Source organism: Grus americana, chromosome 6, assembly GCF_028858705.1.
Source record: "Grus americana isolate bGruAme1 chromosome 6, bGruAme1.mat, whole genome shotgun sequence".
Classification (NCBI taxonomy): Eukaryota; Metazoa; Chordata; class Aves; order Gruiformes; family Gruidae; genus Grus; species Grus americana.
This window is the reverse complement of record NC_072857.1, coordinates 18,876,916-18,893,426: the sequence shown is the minus strand read 5'-3', so window position 1 is coordinate 18,893,426 and position 16,511 is coordinate 18,876,916. Positions and strand designations below refer to the sequence as shown.

The 16,511-nt window shown below is 42.3% G+C and overlaps 1 protein-coding gene across 5 annotated transcripts in view; it reads left to right on the top strand.

The window, feature by feature from the left end:
• The window catches only part of RBMS1 (RNA binding motif single stranded interacting protein 1), a 144,525-nt gene that overhangs the window by 40,016 nt on the left and 87,998 nt on the right, over positions 1-16,511 (top strand). The window contains exon 1 of one of the 5 annotated variants that reach the window (XM_054829754.1): positions 12,909-13,310. The exons of 2 other annotated variants lie outside the window; for them this stretch is intronic. In XM_054829754.1, coding sequence (XP_054685729.1) covers positions 13,248-13,310 — 63 coding nt within the window. In that variant the 5' untranslated portion in view covers positions 12,909-13,247. Of the gene's footprint in view, positions 1-12,908; positions 13,311-13,801; positions 13,933-16,511 lie in introns of those variants that run through there. 2 more of the 5 variants (XM_054829753.1, XM_054829756.1) reach the window with 2 other exon arrangements.

Sequence of the window (16,511 nt, the reverse complement as noted above, 5' to 3'; positions counted from 1 at the left end):
AGACTCGCAAAATTATTACTGTCTGTCCCTGCCCATAGCAGGGGGGTTGGAACTAGATGATCTTTGAGGTCCCTTCCAACCCAAACCATTCTATGATTCTATGAAAAAAGAGCTAATAGTATCAAAACCTAATGCTGTGGTCCATCCCGTGGTCATTAATGGCAGATCTGTGCCCTGTGGGACTGCTTGTCTGTGCGAATGTGATCCAGATCAGGGAGGAGCACACACCAGCTGCACTGCTGCTGCTGAGGCAGAGTGCACAGTACAGGGCTTATGATCGTAGACGTGCAAGGGTCTTGGCTGAATGCAGACGGTGTATCACCAGCTCCTGAGCCAGGAGGAGGTTCTGGCACCACTAAGGGGACGCACTCACTGTCTCTGATGCAGCAGACACTGCCCTGGGTTGAGCAGTGGTGAACAGCGTCTGCCAAGGAGTTGGCTTTTTGGTTATTTAGATCATTTGTGGGAGGGAAAGACAGGCATGAATGCAGTGACTGTCCAAGGGAAAGAGCCTGTTTAAAATGAGAACACTGAGATTTTGGGTGCCACTGGGGACTGTGATGTTGGAGTAGAAAGGAGACAAAAAGGGACTAAAAAATGCCTCTGTCTGGGTAATCTTCAGTTACAGAGCAGTACAAATGTTGGAGACTGTGATAAGGCATGTGTATCGCTGGACTAAAGTTGTCACCTTTCCAAAATTTGGAAAAAAAAGGACATGCAGTTTGTTTTTTAAATAACTTTTACCAAGGAGAGCCCATTTGTGCTGAGTATTCACTGCATCGCATCCTGTTGCTAGTGCAGCTTTGATCTAGTATAGAGTTTCTTAAAACTTGATTTACTATCTCAGGGAATCACAGCATAATTGATTCAGACCAAAAAGCATCAGCCAGTGCTCTTGACATCACTGTTGGTTATTGCACTGCCCATTTGACTAGATTGTTATTGTTCAGATTCCTTTCTGGTTCTGTAATGGCTGTATTTCACATTAAAGTTCAATGGTTTAATTAAGGAAATGACTGAATAGGAAGTTACTGTAGCCATGATTTCAGCTTTTAAAGAAAGATTTGCCGTACATGTGAGGAAATTTGTGAACTTAAGCTTTTTGTTAAATGTGCAACATCTCCACTTTGTTTTTTAAACCACTGATAGTCAGATGGATAAATCACACCATTTTCCTTCTCTTTGTGCAGCTTTATTCATTTGTTTCCAAGCATATAGTATATTGCAATGTCTTTCCCTAAAGTATGGTTTTAAACAAAGATGATTTCATTTGCAAGTGTAATTGAGATCCGAAGACAAAACTAAGGACATTCTGTGTTTGCAAATGTCTCTTGAAATGAAAATATTTTATGTGCTGCTACATAAAACCCTGAGTAGCTGCTTGCTTTCAGTTTTGAGTCTGGTCAGGGCTCTGCAGTCAGACTGCATCTCAGCACCGCTGCTCCCTCAGCAGTTGGGTGGGATTTAGAAGTTGCTGCCTCTGTGCCCGGGTCTAGCCAAGCCTGTTATGTCTTCCAGCTGCTGTCTGCATCAGAACTGGGAAATCAATCCATTAGGAAAATTGTATATGTATATCTGTAGATTTAAAATGTATCAGTTTACTTTTCCACTTCATAGCACACCCGCATGAACAGTCGATTCAGTCCAGCTAAGGAGTGTGGTAATGTCTGCTGCGAAGGGTGGAATCAGTGGCTGGCGTGGACGTGGAGAGGGAATGCTGTGGCAGGGAGAGACATCTCTTAAATCAGATGAGATACGAAAGGAGTAGCAAAGTCTCAGTGAAAAAAAAAAAGAGCTCACATCTACTCACTACAAGTACCCACTCTGCCAAATGGTATGTTTATTAGTTTGATCAGCTACCAAATAATTACAGTGGTACAGTAAATAGCATTAAGTACTATGCGTCATCTGAAGCCTGGAGTTTCTCAGCATGAAAAGGCATGACTTTTTTTTTTTCCCTTTTCAGTATGTTTACTTTATAGTTTACAGTTCTTGAAAAGAGCAGTCTAGTAGTCCAGCAGAAACTAAGATCCATAGGTTGGTATCATAAAATCATTTCCATTGTAGGGTGAGCTGCCTAGCAGGCAATCGACACTGACAATCAAAAAGTAGCTGGTAGTTAATGAGAGGCACATTGCCTTGCTATTTTAACATTTGAACAAAGGAGTTCTCGCACAGTTTTGCTTCATGTCTTGAATTTTATCAGCCAAACATAATAGAAAATCAGTAATTAGACAATTTTAAGCATTCAAACCAACTGTAGTCAAGAAATCTAAAATATAGATTATAAGAGGATATATTATTTTAAATGGAAATGTTACGGTAATGCATTCTAGAATTAACCTTTTAGTTAATTTAAAACTGCCTTTTGTTTTGTTAAAAAAATTAAAGGCTGTCTACATTGGTGACATTTCAAAGACTTACGCTGATTTTTTTTAAGGAAAATAAACGGATTTTTTTCTGTATTCTACAGTGACACTAGTAAAAACTACAGTAAGGAAGCTCAACACAAGTTACTTGTTGTGTGTGATTCTGTTTGAATGGTGTGGTGTTCAGATTTTACGTGTTTTGATACAAAATATGTAATTTATTGTTTAAATTTTTAAATGAAGATTCAGATTGGACCTTATTTTGCACTTTAAGTCATTTATATCTCAAAGTTTTAGCTTCTCCTATTTTTCTTTTCCATTCTGTGAGTAAGAACGCTTTGGTCAAACCTGCTGGTGTAGCCAGCATGGCCCACTGAATATGGTCACCAAGGGATTAATACAGCTCTCAGGCTTTTTTTCACTCTGGCCTAGTTCCTGCAAAATCATGTGCCTACATGATTTACTCACATGAACCGTCATATTGTATGTCGTCGCTAGGAAAAAGGATTTATTCTTTCTCGAGTTACCGAATACTGAAGTAGATAAAAAAAAAGCTAAAGAGCTAGTAATGTCAAAGATGTTAGTAGGTTTCAGAGGTTTTAGTGACTGGTGTCAGGGGCCTGCAGTTGAAATTAGTATTGCAACATAAGGATTTTTCTTTACGCATACTTCTTGTCAGTACGTTTGTAGTTGATTTAAGACCGCTCCTTTTTCTCCAGGTAATGTCACTAGATTGCATACATGCAAGCGCAGAAGTTAATGCGTATGCTTAAATGGTCTGAGGCAGCGTTGGGAACCAACCCTTCTGTGGAATGAAGTAGCAGCTTCAGTGGAAATAAAAAGAACAAGGGGATTAAAATGGAAGCATTTAGGCATATTTAGATTTTCAACTTTCTTTTCATGTCTTTTAAATGGTGTCTGTAATTCTGATAAAAACTCTTCTTGAGTTGTGAAACAGTGGGCTCTACTCAGAAAACAATCTGAAATTTCTTGGATGCAAAATGTATTTTTTCAGTTTGTACAGAATGTGATTTATATAACATCTCAGCTGACATGATCTGACATGTTTTTATGAATTCCTTTGCAAGGCAAAAATGCCTCTAGTTACAATTTATAGTAATGAGACTGTCTGCTGTAAAGTAACTGATTACAGTGAAGGTATAAGAAGCAAGTGTGTTTGCCTTTCCAAGCCATTAACCTCTCGTCGCTTCTACAGTACCGAAGCCTGTGTTCTGCAGCAGTGTTATCTGCAGGTCCCCAAAATCCATCTGTTTGTCCAAACATAATTTTGTGTATGCTTCACCAAATACAGTATTTTGGTGTAGAGTTCAGCCATCAGGTTAAACCATATCTGAGAACTGTGAAAAATACAACAAAGCTCCATCTATAATTATGCAAACAAATACTCGTGAAAACTTTTCAAAGATGTTTAAAACAGTGAAGGGTAAATTGTCTGTGTTTTAGGGTCACGAACAATATTATGACAGTACCCGCTTGTCTTTGTTAATGCACTTCTGGGTGACGTTAGGGGACAACCCAGTCAGGTCCTGAAGTGGGCAGTTCTTTATCTGGTAGTGTTGATGGTCAGGTAACAAACCTGACGTGTACGCAAGGGCACGTGTTCACGTAGATTCATGTTAAAATACTAGAGTGAAAATTATCCAAATCTGCTTCCCGCTAGAAGAAGATAATCTGTTTCCTCCTCGTAAGTAGTTCTGGAAGGTTCCCATAGCCATTTGCTGAAATCCTTTTTGTCTTAAAGCCCCGTTCAGCAAACACTGCTGGGAGTTTTGCTCTGCTCAGATAGAAGTGCAGCAAGTTGCACTGCGAGCGCTGAAACATTGTGAAGATCTGGTCCCTGGGGAGCTTAGTGCAAAATTCTTTTTGAAGATCCCAGAATGGAGAAAATCCTGGCTATGCAGAGCCTCTGACAGAAGCTGCAATAGAGGAAGATAGAGGAAGGAGTTGCCAAGGCAGTGAAGAACTTCAAAGAATGCTGGAACTAGGGGCAAAAGTTCAACCTAATTCTTATGTTATCCGAACTTGTTCACTCAACTCTGTTGCAGCACATCTGCACAAAATGGCCGTGGTCTGGTTGTTGCAATAACCTCTCTTTTCTGGAATTTGACTGGAAATGCATGGTTAAAAAAGTGGTTGCCAGTGAAAAATGTTCTGAGTAAAATCCCATGAGGTAGCCCTACACCGAGAGAAGCCACCCAGGCAGCAGCACCTCCTCCCATGGGGACACACACCTTACCCCCTTTGCCTTCTCCTGGATGCGTGCTCCTGCCACTTCACTTGTGATGGTCTTGTTAGTCACCTCCGTGACCCAACTCAACTCCCAGTCATGGCAGAAAGAAAAGCAAATTTCTGCTGGGTCAGTTGAACCAGCAAGCAAAAGAAAGAGAGGATCAAGCAAAGGGCTCGGAACCATGAAGCTCAGAGCAGGAAGGGGGAAAGGAGCAGAAGATCTCCTTTTCAGCATCCCCGAGCAGAAAAGGGCACTCAGTGGTTCACAACAGCCCAGTTTAAGTGCTTTCATTCTGGGTAAAATCTGGGACCCACTGGTAAAGCTCCTGTTGACCAGGCCAGGATTTCATGCCAGGTTTTATCTTTATTTGCACTGATATTGATGAACAGACCTGTGAAATATGGTTGTGCAGTATCTGATAGATACTTTGAATCCAACTGGAGAGACTGTGTTGAAAGCAGCTTTAAGAATCTATTTACCTAAATAAATATGAAACTTAATTATGATGCAATGAAATATTTTCCCACCACGATTTGTGCTGCTGCCAGCCCATGACACTTAGTATAGAACAATTAGTAAATAACTCTGTGAATTACTCCCTGAAATAAATTGTCCTAGCCATCTTGATTAATTTACTGATTACTGAACATAAATATTCAAATCATCTCTGAATTTAAAATTACAGGAACTGAAATGATGAAGACACAGACATGGGATAGCAATGAAGTTTGTTGCTAGTTTAGCTCAGCATGGAAGTGGAAAAAACCTGTTAGGAGCCGACGGTGGTATGGTGTGCCAGGAAATGGCTTTGGTGTTCTGCTCCTGCTTTTCACTCTCTGTGGGGCATCAGTGGAACCTTCCACTTCAGATGCCGAGTGCCTTGCTGGTGGAGATCTTCTATTGCCATGACCGCCGGGCAGATGACATTTATGAGTGCTGAATTTAGACGGGAGGAAGAATTTTCTTATTCTGAAGATGTGTCAATCGTTTTGTTCTGTGTTATATTGGTGGTGTGTAGGTGCTATCAATGTAACTAGTATGCAATTTCAAAACTCGGAGGGGTACAGCATGCATTTTTATGGGAAAACCCCCCAGCTTATAGCTTCTTTGGAAGACAGAAAACCATAATGCCTGTCAGAGATGTAAGCTACACCAGGTACTTCAGGAAAAATTCTGTCAAGGTTTATGTGGATACGTTTATTTTAAAGATACTGAAAATGAGATAAGATTCAGACTAATTTTTGAATATTTGCTTAACTTCTGCCACATGATCTTGTTTCTTCCCTTCGTACACTAAATTAGATTGTTATAATCAGATTGTGTGTTATAAACAAATGTCTTTCTGTTTATATGCGATTATAAAACAAACTTGGAGGGTAAAGGCTATAATTTTGAAACTGATAAAATTTATATGCCCCTTTGAAATCTATATGGAAATTAGTTTCTCACACTCCAACTGAGATGATGTACATGGACACTGGCGAACCAGTACAGTGCTGTCAGCATACTCCGGGGAGTTTGAGCACCGTAAAGACATTTGCAGGTCAGAAATGAGGTTAATTGACAGGGATGTGTGTGAGAACAGGAAAAATTTGCACAGTGCTTGTCAGCAGGTAGAGCTGTCAGTTCTTCACTTGACCACTAGTATTTGTTGAACAAACACAACAGTACTTCGTTCCAGGGAAAGAAAAAAAAAAAAAAAGGAAGAGTCATCTTAGGACAACAACATTGTTTGGAAAGAGCTGTGTTATGTGGTTTTGCTCCAAGATACCCACCTGTATACACCTACCATGCACAATCTCCTGCCTGGCTTGTTGCTCCTGCCAGTGTGACTGCTGTCTGCAGCAGAGGTGTGCAGAGCGGTATCTGGTCTGGTTTTTCCTCAGGTACTCTTCAAGCCCATCGCTTGAGGGTGCAAGTCTGGTTTTGCACTAGTGACGAGAACTCCATCTTTTTTGGCATATCATATTTTAAGTGCCTTTTTTTGCCTTTCCCTCTTTTTCCATAATGAACCATTTTAGATATAGTGTGTGTTGCGATTCCAGTCCACTCCTCATTGCTGTAGTACAAAATTTGCTTATAATGCAAATAATGCATGTTTCATTCAAGGCTTCAAAGTATATGTCCCATTTTATAGATGTGGAAAGACCAGGTAAAGCTCTGATTTTTTTTTTTTCCATAACCGCAGAGAACTGACAAATCTGAATCTATTTCACAGACTTAGATACCAAGAAAACAACACACAAAGGAATAAAATTTATGTCTGGTTGATTTTCGGTCAGACCTTCCAGTCTAACCACTGCGCAGTGATTTATCTTTTCAGTGTCATTAACTGTTTTCAATCATTAAACATATTTTAATTGTAGGAGTCTTTTCATTTATTTTCTTCCTTATTTTTAAGATTCTAGTGAAATAGTAACCATTCAAGCCTGGCTCATACAATGAAAAATTTCACCCAAGAAAGTCCAGCACACCAAAACTGAACAAACCGGGGCTGGAAAGAGCCTCTTTTCTGTTGGAGAACCAACAGATACAACCCTATGTTAGAACCATAGTCATTCTGAAGTTTTAGAAAAAATATGTCTGTATTTCCAGATTTTGCTTCATCTTTTATTAATATTTGTATTAAAATGTAAATATGTAAAATATATTAAAAAATGAAATAGCTGCATAGAATCATTGTTTCCTAGAAAATACTTGGCAAATATTTTCACTGTCGTCTTCTACTGTTCCATAAATTTATTCTGCACAAAATGTAAAAAATACACAGACAAGAAAGCATGTTGGAACAGTGAGCTCTTCTTAGTAGTCTCACTTAAAACATAAATATGTTTTAATATAATGATGAACAACTTCCTACATAGTTAATAACAAAGTAGCAAAACCAATATACTTTGTCATTTCAGACAGACTTTATTATTTTGTTCTACAATAAATCTGGCAACTGTTAACAGACTTTGCTTTATAGTTTCAAACAAGTGTCTGGCAACATTATCAAGCTAATGGCAGAATTCAGATCTTTTAGAGTAATTCTAGTTAATTCCATAAATCAAGATTGGATTTGTCCTGTATTTTAATTACTGATTATGAGCAGCATCCTTAAATTCCTGGTACATAGTAGTCCCTTACAGTAATTCTGTTTCATGCTTGTCCTTCCCAGAATATACAGGGTATATTTAGGAAGGGGGTGTTTGACAGTGAAAATACTTGTATATCGTGGCTTTCAAAGAATAGATAGTGCATTCCATAATGCAAAATGCTGGCATGGCGTTAACAAGAGATTGTGTTGCTCTCTATGTGCATATTCTTGACACTAGTCATCAGTGAAGGAATGGCAACAATTACTTATAATTGTGCAATTTATAAAGTATCCTTCCAAGAACATTTAAGGAAGCATGGAAGGAATGAACTGCAAGCTAAAATGAATAGGAGGAGTCAAAACATGTCCTGGGAGGCACAAACCCAGTGGCCACAGCAGAGGCATTCTGTGTGTGCTGAAGGGAGCAGAGGACCGCTCTTACTTTCACAGAGCCTTGTTGGATTTAAGGGAAAAAAACTCCACAGTAGAGGTGATGGGAAAATCAGAGACAGGTTGGAGGATTCCCAGAGAAAATGAGCTGATAGGTTCGAATCAAAAGAAATCCATTATAGTGACTGTGCACAGGTGTTTTATAATCGGTTATAAAATAGCATTTATTTTTCATATTCAGAATTGGAATATAAGTAATTTGGTATCTTGGTACCAATATTTGAAATGGTACAGCTGGAAAAGATTATTTATTTTCCCTTTTTGGTTGTGATCGTCATGGAGATTCTTCTCTTATTGTTGAAAATATTCCTAGTTGAATGTTGAATATATTTTGAAGACTGCATTCTTAAACAACGACTTCTCATTGTGTGTGCAATACCTCACTCTTAGTAGAGTGTATACTTCCACAGAAGTCATTGTTTTATAAAAATTTTCTTTTTCTAAAAAAAAAAGAAAATTTACAGAAGCTTTTATATAGAAACTGTTTTGCATGTTCATGGCATTACTGTGTCCCACTTCTACTGCCTTCTCATCCTCACTTAGCAAGATAGAGATTTTTTTTTCATTACCTGTGTACTGGGAATACTTAAATAATAATAAAAACAATTAATTATGAGATTATTTATCTCTAAAGGAGCTTCCCATGTAATTAAGCTCACTTTATTCCTTTGGCTGTTATAAATGCTTTTCTTGCTTTCAGTTCTGAATAGATGAATTGAAGCCTAAAATTAAAAATCTGCTTCTGTATGATACTTAGCGTCCCATACCCCATGATTAACACTTTTCAGGAAATGCTTAATATCTCTCAAAGTTCAGCCCTGCATGCTGTTTCCTTGGCTTGTACAGGGTATTTCAAAGTATTTTTACATTGTTGTGGCTCAGCCTCCTGCCTACTCCGCTTTGCATTTTTTTACAAAGTCTGGGTGTGATGAGAAGATGGATCCTGAAGTAAGTAAGCATTGCGGTGGAAAGCCCATAGGTCTTCTAGGTCCTGTCAAGGTGGGGAAATGAGGTGACCACAATCACTCCTCCATTCATGCGTCTTCAGGAGGCCCTGAAGTGGCCAGGAGAGCAAGGTTGGGAGGAAATTCAGGAGATCCAGTCTGGACTCTGGGGTTTGCAATAGGCTGAAAGTTTCCCTTTGAAAGCAGATCCAGGGCTGAGGGACCATCTGTCCAACAGAGGCACTGAATGCCCGGAGGGGAAATAGCTACTTCGGCTGAATTTTGAGGGAAGTCATGGATTTGATTTAGAACAGAAACAGTAAAGTAGCAGCTTAAATGTGTAGAACTGTTTTTAAAATAATGGCTTAGTTTTGCTGGTCTACTCTTCGTTAAGATTGATAAAGATTACTGGAAGGATTCTTGAGGACTTCCAGTTGTCTCCAGATTTTCAGAGAAATCTTTCTTTCTGTATTTACCCAGTCTCTCTGCAAATCTAAATGTCTGAACTGTACATAAAAAACCCAGAAGAAAACAGAACATGTAATTACAACTTTGTAGCTCCAAAATGCACCAGTTCTGCTCAGCAAGTTTTCCTTATTTCTGAATAAGCAACTCGGGGTAATTTAAAGAAGCTCTGAAGATAATTTATACAGACACAAAGATTTTCTTAGACCCTATGGTCACCTTTTTCCCTCAGGATCAAAATGAATTGCTCATTTATTACTGTAAGCAGCAAGATGCCTGGCTACCTGCAAGTCTGTTCACACCTGTTGTAACACAGTTAATAATAAAGTCCTTGAAATTATGATTTAAATTATCACATCTGTATACATTTTATGGATTAGGTGTCTCTGTTTTGGGATTGCTAAATGAGTAAGACTGAGACTGTTCTTTGCAAACAAGGCATGCTTCTTGCATCCCAGAAAATATGCAGGGGAACTGTTATCAGTGTCTTGAACTGTACGTGTACTGAAAAGTCCAGGGAATTATCTTGAGGCTTATCAACTTAATCTCAAATACAGGGTTTTACACAGAAATAATTTTGCCTATGTTCTGGAGTAAGAATAAAGCAGCTTTTTCATATGAGCATAGGTTCAGGTTGGAAGGTACCTCAGGGGATCTCTAGTCCAACCTCCAGCCCCAAGCAGCATCAGCGAAGAGATCAGGTCAGGTTGCTTAGGGCTGTACACAGTCTGGTCCTGAAAATGTTCAAGGATGGAGACTGCGCAGCCTCTCCAGGCAATGCCTGGCTGTCCGTCTGTCCAGTCAGCATCTTCTCATTTCAGTTTAGGTCTGCTGTCCCCTTCCCTCCAGCCACACTGCTGTAAGGAGTCTGGCTTGTATTCTTGCTAACCTCGCCATAGCTATTGGAAGGCGTTTGTCCGTTTGAGACAAAAATGGAGACAGATTACTCAAGCTGTTTAAAAAGAACAGGTAGGTTAGCACTTAGGATAGGACATCAAGGTTTTCTTCCCAGAAAATTCTGTAATGCATTTTTCTTTAACAACAATAAATAAGCAGATACCATTTGATTGTGATCCAGTAGATGTTTACAGGATTAGATTATTTGTTGTGTGTTTTCCTAATATGTTAGGAAAGAGAGTAATGGTAACTGAGGGAAATATGTCACATACTGAATCTGTGTCCGAGTCACAGGAAGCTGCAGGACCCGTGGTGGCAAGAGAGGGCAAGACAGCAGCGCTTCAGATACTGCTTTGGAATATTCTAGAGTGCCTTCCCTGGTATGACAGTGACCGGGAATGGTCGAGCATATAGTGTTTACATCCCTCCAGCCTCTTCCCTGGGGGATGGGGCAGGAAGAGGAGAGGGAAGGAAGCAAGGGATGATTGATGGGTTTTGAAAAGCTTTTCCCCGCGAGGGGAAGGTGTGGTCACTCTACGCATCTGCAGCTAACAAAGCCCTCCTGTAGGTGTAGCAGATGTAAGCTTTGTCACCCCTTTGGTGACCGGAACACGGTGCAGAAAAATATTGTTCCTATTTTTCATTTGGGAATACAGATTTGAGCAGGAGAAGTAGCCTGTCACCGTTACAGTTTATGCTGCTTTAAGACAGTGTTTCAGCACTGAATCCGGTTGTGTCATCTCCGACCATGGGGCTATAATACGTAAGACCGGAGCACGGATTGCCTACTCTATGTAGTACATCTCGGGAAGGCATGAGCACACAGCTACATTTCTATCAAATTAAGCCACAGGTACATGAACATATTAAGCCAATATAATCTGATACTGCTGCCAAAACAAGCAGTCATATCCACTCTCTCACCCCTGCCTGTTTTTGCTGCCATGCTACCTCCTCCATCACGCTGGCACAAGCAGTAGCACAGCCACATGCTGAACCAGACAAAGGAAATGATCTGGAAGAAAACTAACCTGATCAGAGAGAGAGAAAAAAAGGTTTCACCCAGAATCAGTTGCCGAACCATTGCTTTTTTCAGCAGTGATGCCAACTGATGTCATTGTAAAGCAGGCATGAGGCTACAGCCTTAACCAGGGAATGTGAATTTGTCCTGCCTTTAAGCCTCTGTGCTAACTTTATGCCAGCAGTGGGAATGCAAATGATCCACGATCGAGCGTGAAGTTAAGATAGTACAGACAGACAGTACCTGGTCTGGCATAAAGTCTGCCGGTACAAACTTATTTCATCAAACATTTTTAATGGCACTGATCACCATGTGGCTGCAGTGCTTTTCATCCAGTACTAGCAGCCCTCAAACTTGTGTTACCAAATCAAGGCCAAACTGAATGAGATCCATTTTAGGACTTGAAAGAGGAAAAAAAAAAAAAAAAAGGAAAGTTATGCAGAATGTAGTTCTGCCAAGCAACAGTGCTTTCTCACCATCGGCTGTACTCAGATGGGCTCTGATCTGTGATGGTAGTATATTAGGATACCAAAATACTTGGTGATTATTTTTAGGGAACTGAGTAACTGAAGATTATGGCTTTTGTAGATACTAGCATTGTGAGATGGCACTACGTTACTCTGCCTTTCAGTAATGAACTACCTGGCAAATTTTTGTTTCTTCCCAGCTGTTTCCCATTGTCATGTTTGTGTGTGTGACACTAGGGCCATAGTATTATCAGAAAGAGGAAGAGAAACCAAAAGATGCCTGATGATGCATGTCTGTACCAGGTGGTCTTCTGCAGTGTCACCAATCAGAAACTCAGTGGCTTGAGAGAACTCTAGCTCTGGACTTCTCGGAAACTAGATTACTGGCGTCACTGGGTAATGTAAATGTAATAATGTAAACAATGCAGAGTAATAGTGAGTGAAGTTGGAAACCCCTTTTCTCCATCTGTCCCGTCTTGTTGACTAAGAACCGTAACATTTCCCAGGCCCAAATTTTGTGAAGAAAATCAGAATTTCCCCATTTCCCAAATACTGCCCTGAGGCATTAACGAGGGCTTTGACCGGATGTTCCTCCCCCGCTCTCCCCATCTCTAGTCAAGAAAAACTCGAGAGTTAAGACCTGCAGTATTTATTGCACAGAGCACTCAGCCCTGCCGTTTGGGGGGGCGGGCCGAGGGAGTGCTGTATGTTACACAAAAATCAGCTCTCCCTGCATAAACCGGGGAATTGCGGGGTGTCCCCAGCCATCTCGGCGCGGGCCCGCGGCGGAATGCGCAGCACGCGGGACCGAGCGCAAGTTGCCGCGGACCCGCCGCCTTCCCTCCCCCGCTTAGGCGCAACCATTGCAGCACCGCGGGGGGCGCCCACCGCCCCGCTCCGCGCCTCCCCTGCTGCCCCGCCCCGCTCCGCGCCGCGCCGCGCAGCACTGGGGCGGGCCGCGGGCGCCGTGCCCGCTCCGCGCTTCCCCGCTGCGGTTCGGCGTTCGTGTCACTCCCTCCCTCCTCCTTTCTGGGCGGTGGTTGAGGCCGGCGGGAGGTGGGGTCTGCTGGGCTGGGCTGGGGGAGCCGCCGGCGGTCAATGAGAGGCCGTTGATGGCAGGCTGGGCGGCCGCGGCGGGGTAGTGGTCGGCGCGGAGAGGGGGGCCGGGGAGGGCGGAACGAAGAGCCGCAGCCGGCGGGGAAGGCACGGAGGCGGGGAGCGCCCTGCAGCTCCGCCGCGCCGCAGCCCGGCGGCCGCCAAAGTTGCTCCCCATCCCGAGGGGGAGCCGGGGATCAGGCGGGGCGATGATCTTCCCCAACAGCAACAGCAGCGCGGCGGGCAGCAGCCGGACCCCGTATCGGAAGCAGGTAAGAGCAGGGGTGTGTGTGTTTGTGGCTCCCCCACCCCCGCTTTCCCCCAAGCCCTCCCGAGGTGCTGGGGGAGGAGTGGGGAGAGGGGTGGCGACTTGCGTGAGTTGCAACTTGCAGCCTGTGAGCTTCTCGAGAGCTGCGATTTACAAAAAGAAACTATTTTTACAAAAAGAAACTGTCTCCCCCGCCCCCCCCCAAAAAAAAAAAAAAAAAGCTGCGCCGTGACCTTGCCGAGTGCCCGGGCGGCCTCCGCCGGGTGACCTTAGCGGCCGGGCCGGGCGGTGCGGGGCGGTGCGGGGAGCGCGGCAGCCGAGGGCCGGGCGGCTGCCGGCCCTGCTGAGCTCTGCAACAAGTTACAAAGGACCCGATGTTGCAACACGGGCCCGCAAAGCGAAACTTCGGGCTGGATGTTTGTCACTCGGCGTGAAATGAGCGAAAGGATCGCGGCGCGTTCTTTCTTTGAAACAACCCTCCGCAAATCCTCCGCCGCGCTTCAGACTCGCCCCTTCTCCCCCCCCCCCCCCGAAGTGCACAAGGGAAATCCTGTGACATTTTATAGGCAAACAGATCGCTCTGATAAGCTCGGAGCACTCGCATCTATGGAGCTGTATTGAAAGAGGTATTTCTTTCTTTGTTTGTTTAGTCGCTGGAAATAAAATAGTTGAAATAGTTGGGTTACAACCTTGCTGGGCCGTTGTCTCTTTGACAGCGCTTTTTTTTTTTCCCCTCTCCAAAAAAAGTTGGCATTAATGTTACAGTATTTATTGCCGAGCGTGTAATTTTTCATTGACTCTTCGATTTGAAAAAAATTAATAAATTACTTTAAGTTCATTGGAAAGTGTGCTGTGTGTTTGCGTGCCAGAGGGTAAATGGAGTAGAGGTCACTGACAAGCTCCCGGCTTGACAAAGCATGCCAAAAATACTACGGCAGGCTTCTTCCAGGTGAAGAAAAATCCTTCCCTGTCTGCTGCACTTAGCATCTGAAACAAGTAATTTGACGAGATCAATTAGCAGTACTGGGGGAGTTGTCCTGTTTTGCTCAGGGTCCGAATTCGTTCAGGGCAGAAGTAGCAGATTGCATCTCGCTGCTGCGCGCAGTGAAGGGTTTCGTAGAAATAATGGGGAAATGGGCTTCGAAATTTTGAACTCTCTGTGCATTGTTGGGATGGCGTGTGATCTGTGTGGCTAACCTACCTGACAGTGGAAGTTAGACTCTCATATTTTTTTGAAGCTTAAACAAAAATTGCTATTTCCTTTCTCTTCCTCCTCCCTTATTTTATAGCAATATCTTTTTGACTAGAATCACTGGTGTGTTATCTCAGCAGCGCTCTGCAGATGCTGCCTAACAGTGCGTGGAGTTATCTTTGTATCTAGTACTCGAAGTGTTCAAGTCCGTACATAATAAAACATGCTTATTGTGTGTGCTGGTTTTGGTTTGTTTTTAATAAATGCCCTGGATACGCCCACGCTGATGATCTTGTCTGGTGCTCCTGCATACTTTGTAAATGAAGCCAATCTATTAGATACTATTTTCTTACTCTACCTGCAAGGACCATTAATTAACGACGGCCCCTTGGGGCCTGCCGTGTTTGTCGGGGCGCTGGGCAGGGGTGTTGGCAGGAGCGGAGGGCAGCGTGAGCCAGGCCTTTGGCTGGCAGGGCTGTGTTTTGCCTGCGGATGTGAGTTCGCCTGCCGGTCTGGAGCAGGCCGATAAGATGCTCTTCTTTTCACAGCGCGCTCCTTGGATTCAAGGAGTTAAAAGGGCCAACTGAATCAGAAAAGCAAACAGACCCTTTTTTTCCCCAATAGGCAGAGAAAGAAATGAATGCGGGGGTATTATGTGGGCTTAAGACCCTGGGTGCCAAAGGTTTCTTTTGTTAGTGTGTAGCCATTCTCTGCTCAAACACTTCCTACATAAGGAGCCAGGGCCTGCGCCTTTCTCCATTTAAGTCCATGGAAAACTCCTATTAACTTCATTCATGTAGTCTAAGGTCATTTAAAGATTGACTTTCTGATCTCCCTTTCATTCAGACTTCACCTGCAGGGATGAGCTGATGCCAAACAGTGCTGAAGAGTGTTATGAGCCTAATTTTTCAACTCATGATAATTAAGAATAGTCCAAATTAAGGCTCTGCATGCTCTGTGTAACCCATATTTTGACAATTGAATTATAATTGTGCTTTAGTTTGAGATGCTAGGTACTGTTAGTGTAGGAAAAGCAGTCTGCCATTGTCTCTAAAAGCAGAAACTAGATTTCCTATGCCAACAGTGCATAGTATACGAAGCTGAAAAAAATTTAAATAACTTAAAAATGAAACTAAAATCTTTTGAGTAGCTTATATGTCTCTTAGTGTTGTAACATATATGATATCAGGATAGTATAAGAGCGCTTCAGTTTTAGTATTTTCCTGTTTCATTTTTAAGAGTCTATAACAGATTCAGGTGAAAAGATGAGTGATTTATCAGTAAAAGGCAAGGCAATGCCCTCCTGATTTATTTTTAAGGCACTGTAATGTAATGTGAAATTCTGCCTTCATTTAAAACAGTGACAAAATAGCAGTTAGCTACAGTAGGTCCAGAGCTTTACCCATACTCTCTTTTTGTTTTCCCAAAGAACTGTGTTTTGTTTTATAAACGAATCTGTGCTTATACTATTATGCTTGTTATCTGCTGTATCTATTTCAGTGTGTAACTCAGGCATGTAGGAGCCAGTCGACATCCTCGGTTTCAGGTCAGATTCGATTGGGTGGTGCCTCATCTTTTTCTCTCTTTTAGAGTACTTGTAAGAATACTAAAATACGGTCTCTGAAGTTGTATTGTCAAAAGGATTTCTTGCATTATGGGCAGACAGGGATATTAAAAATATTGCTACCAGGCTGAAAAGTTAGATGTTGCTTAAATGAGTAGCAACTTATCTGAGAATTGGCTTGAAATGCAGATTCAGGTCTAGTTAAAGAATGAAAGCCATACAGTATCTGCAGTAATAACCTATCACAACGCCCATGGCCACGCATCCTATCTAGAAAAGGTAGGCATAAGCTAATGTTTTTACTAACAAGGTTACTCAAGCTATGCAAAGAATGCACATGTGTGCATCAGTAACGCGAGGGAAGCAAAATGACATACAATATCCTGCTTAATGCAGGCTTTCTTGGCTCTCGATTTGTGTGTGCTGAGAACGCGGCGATTCTCTGTCCC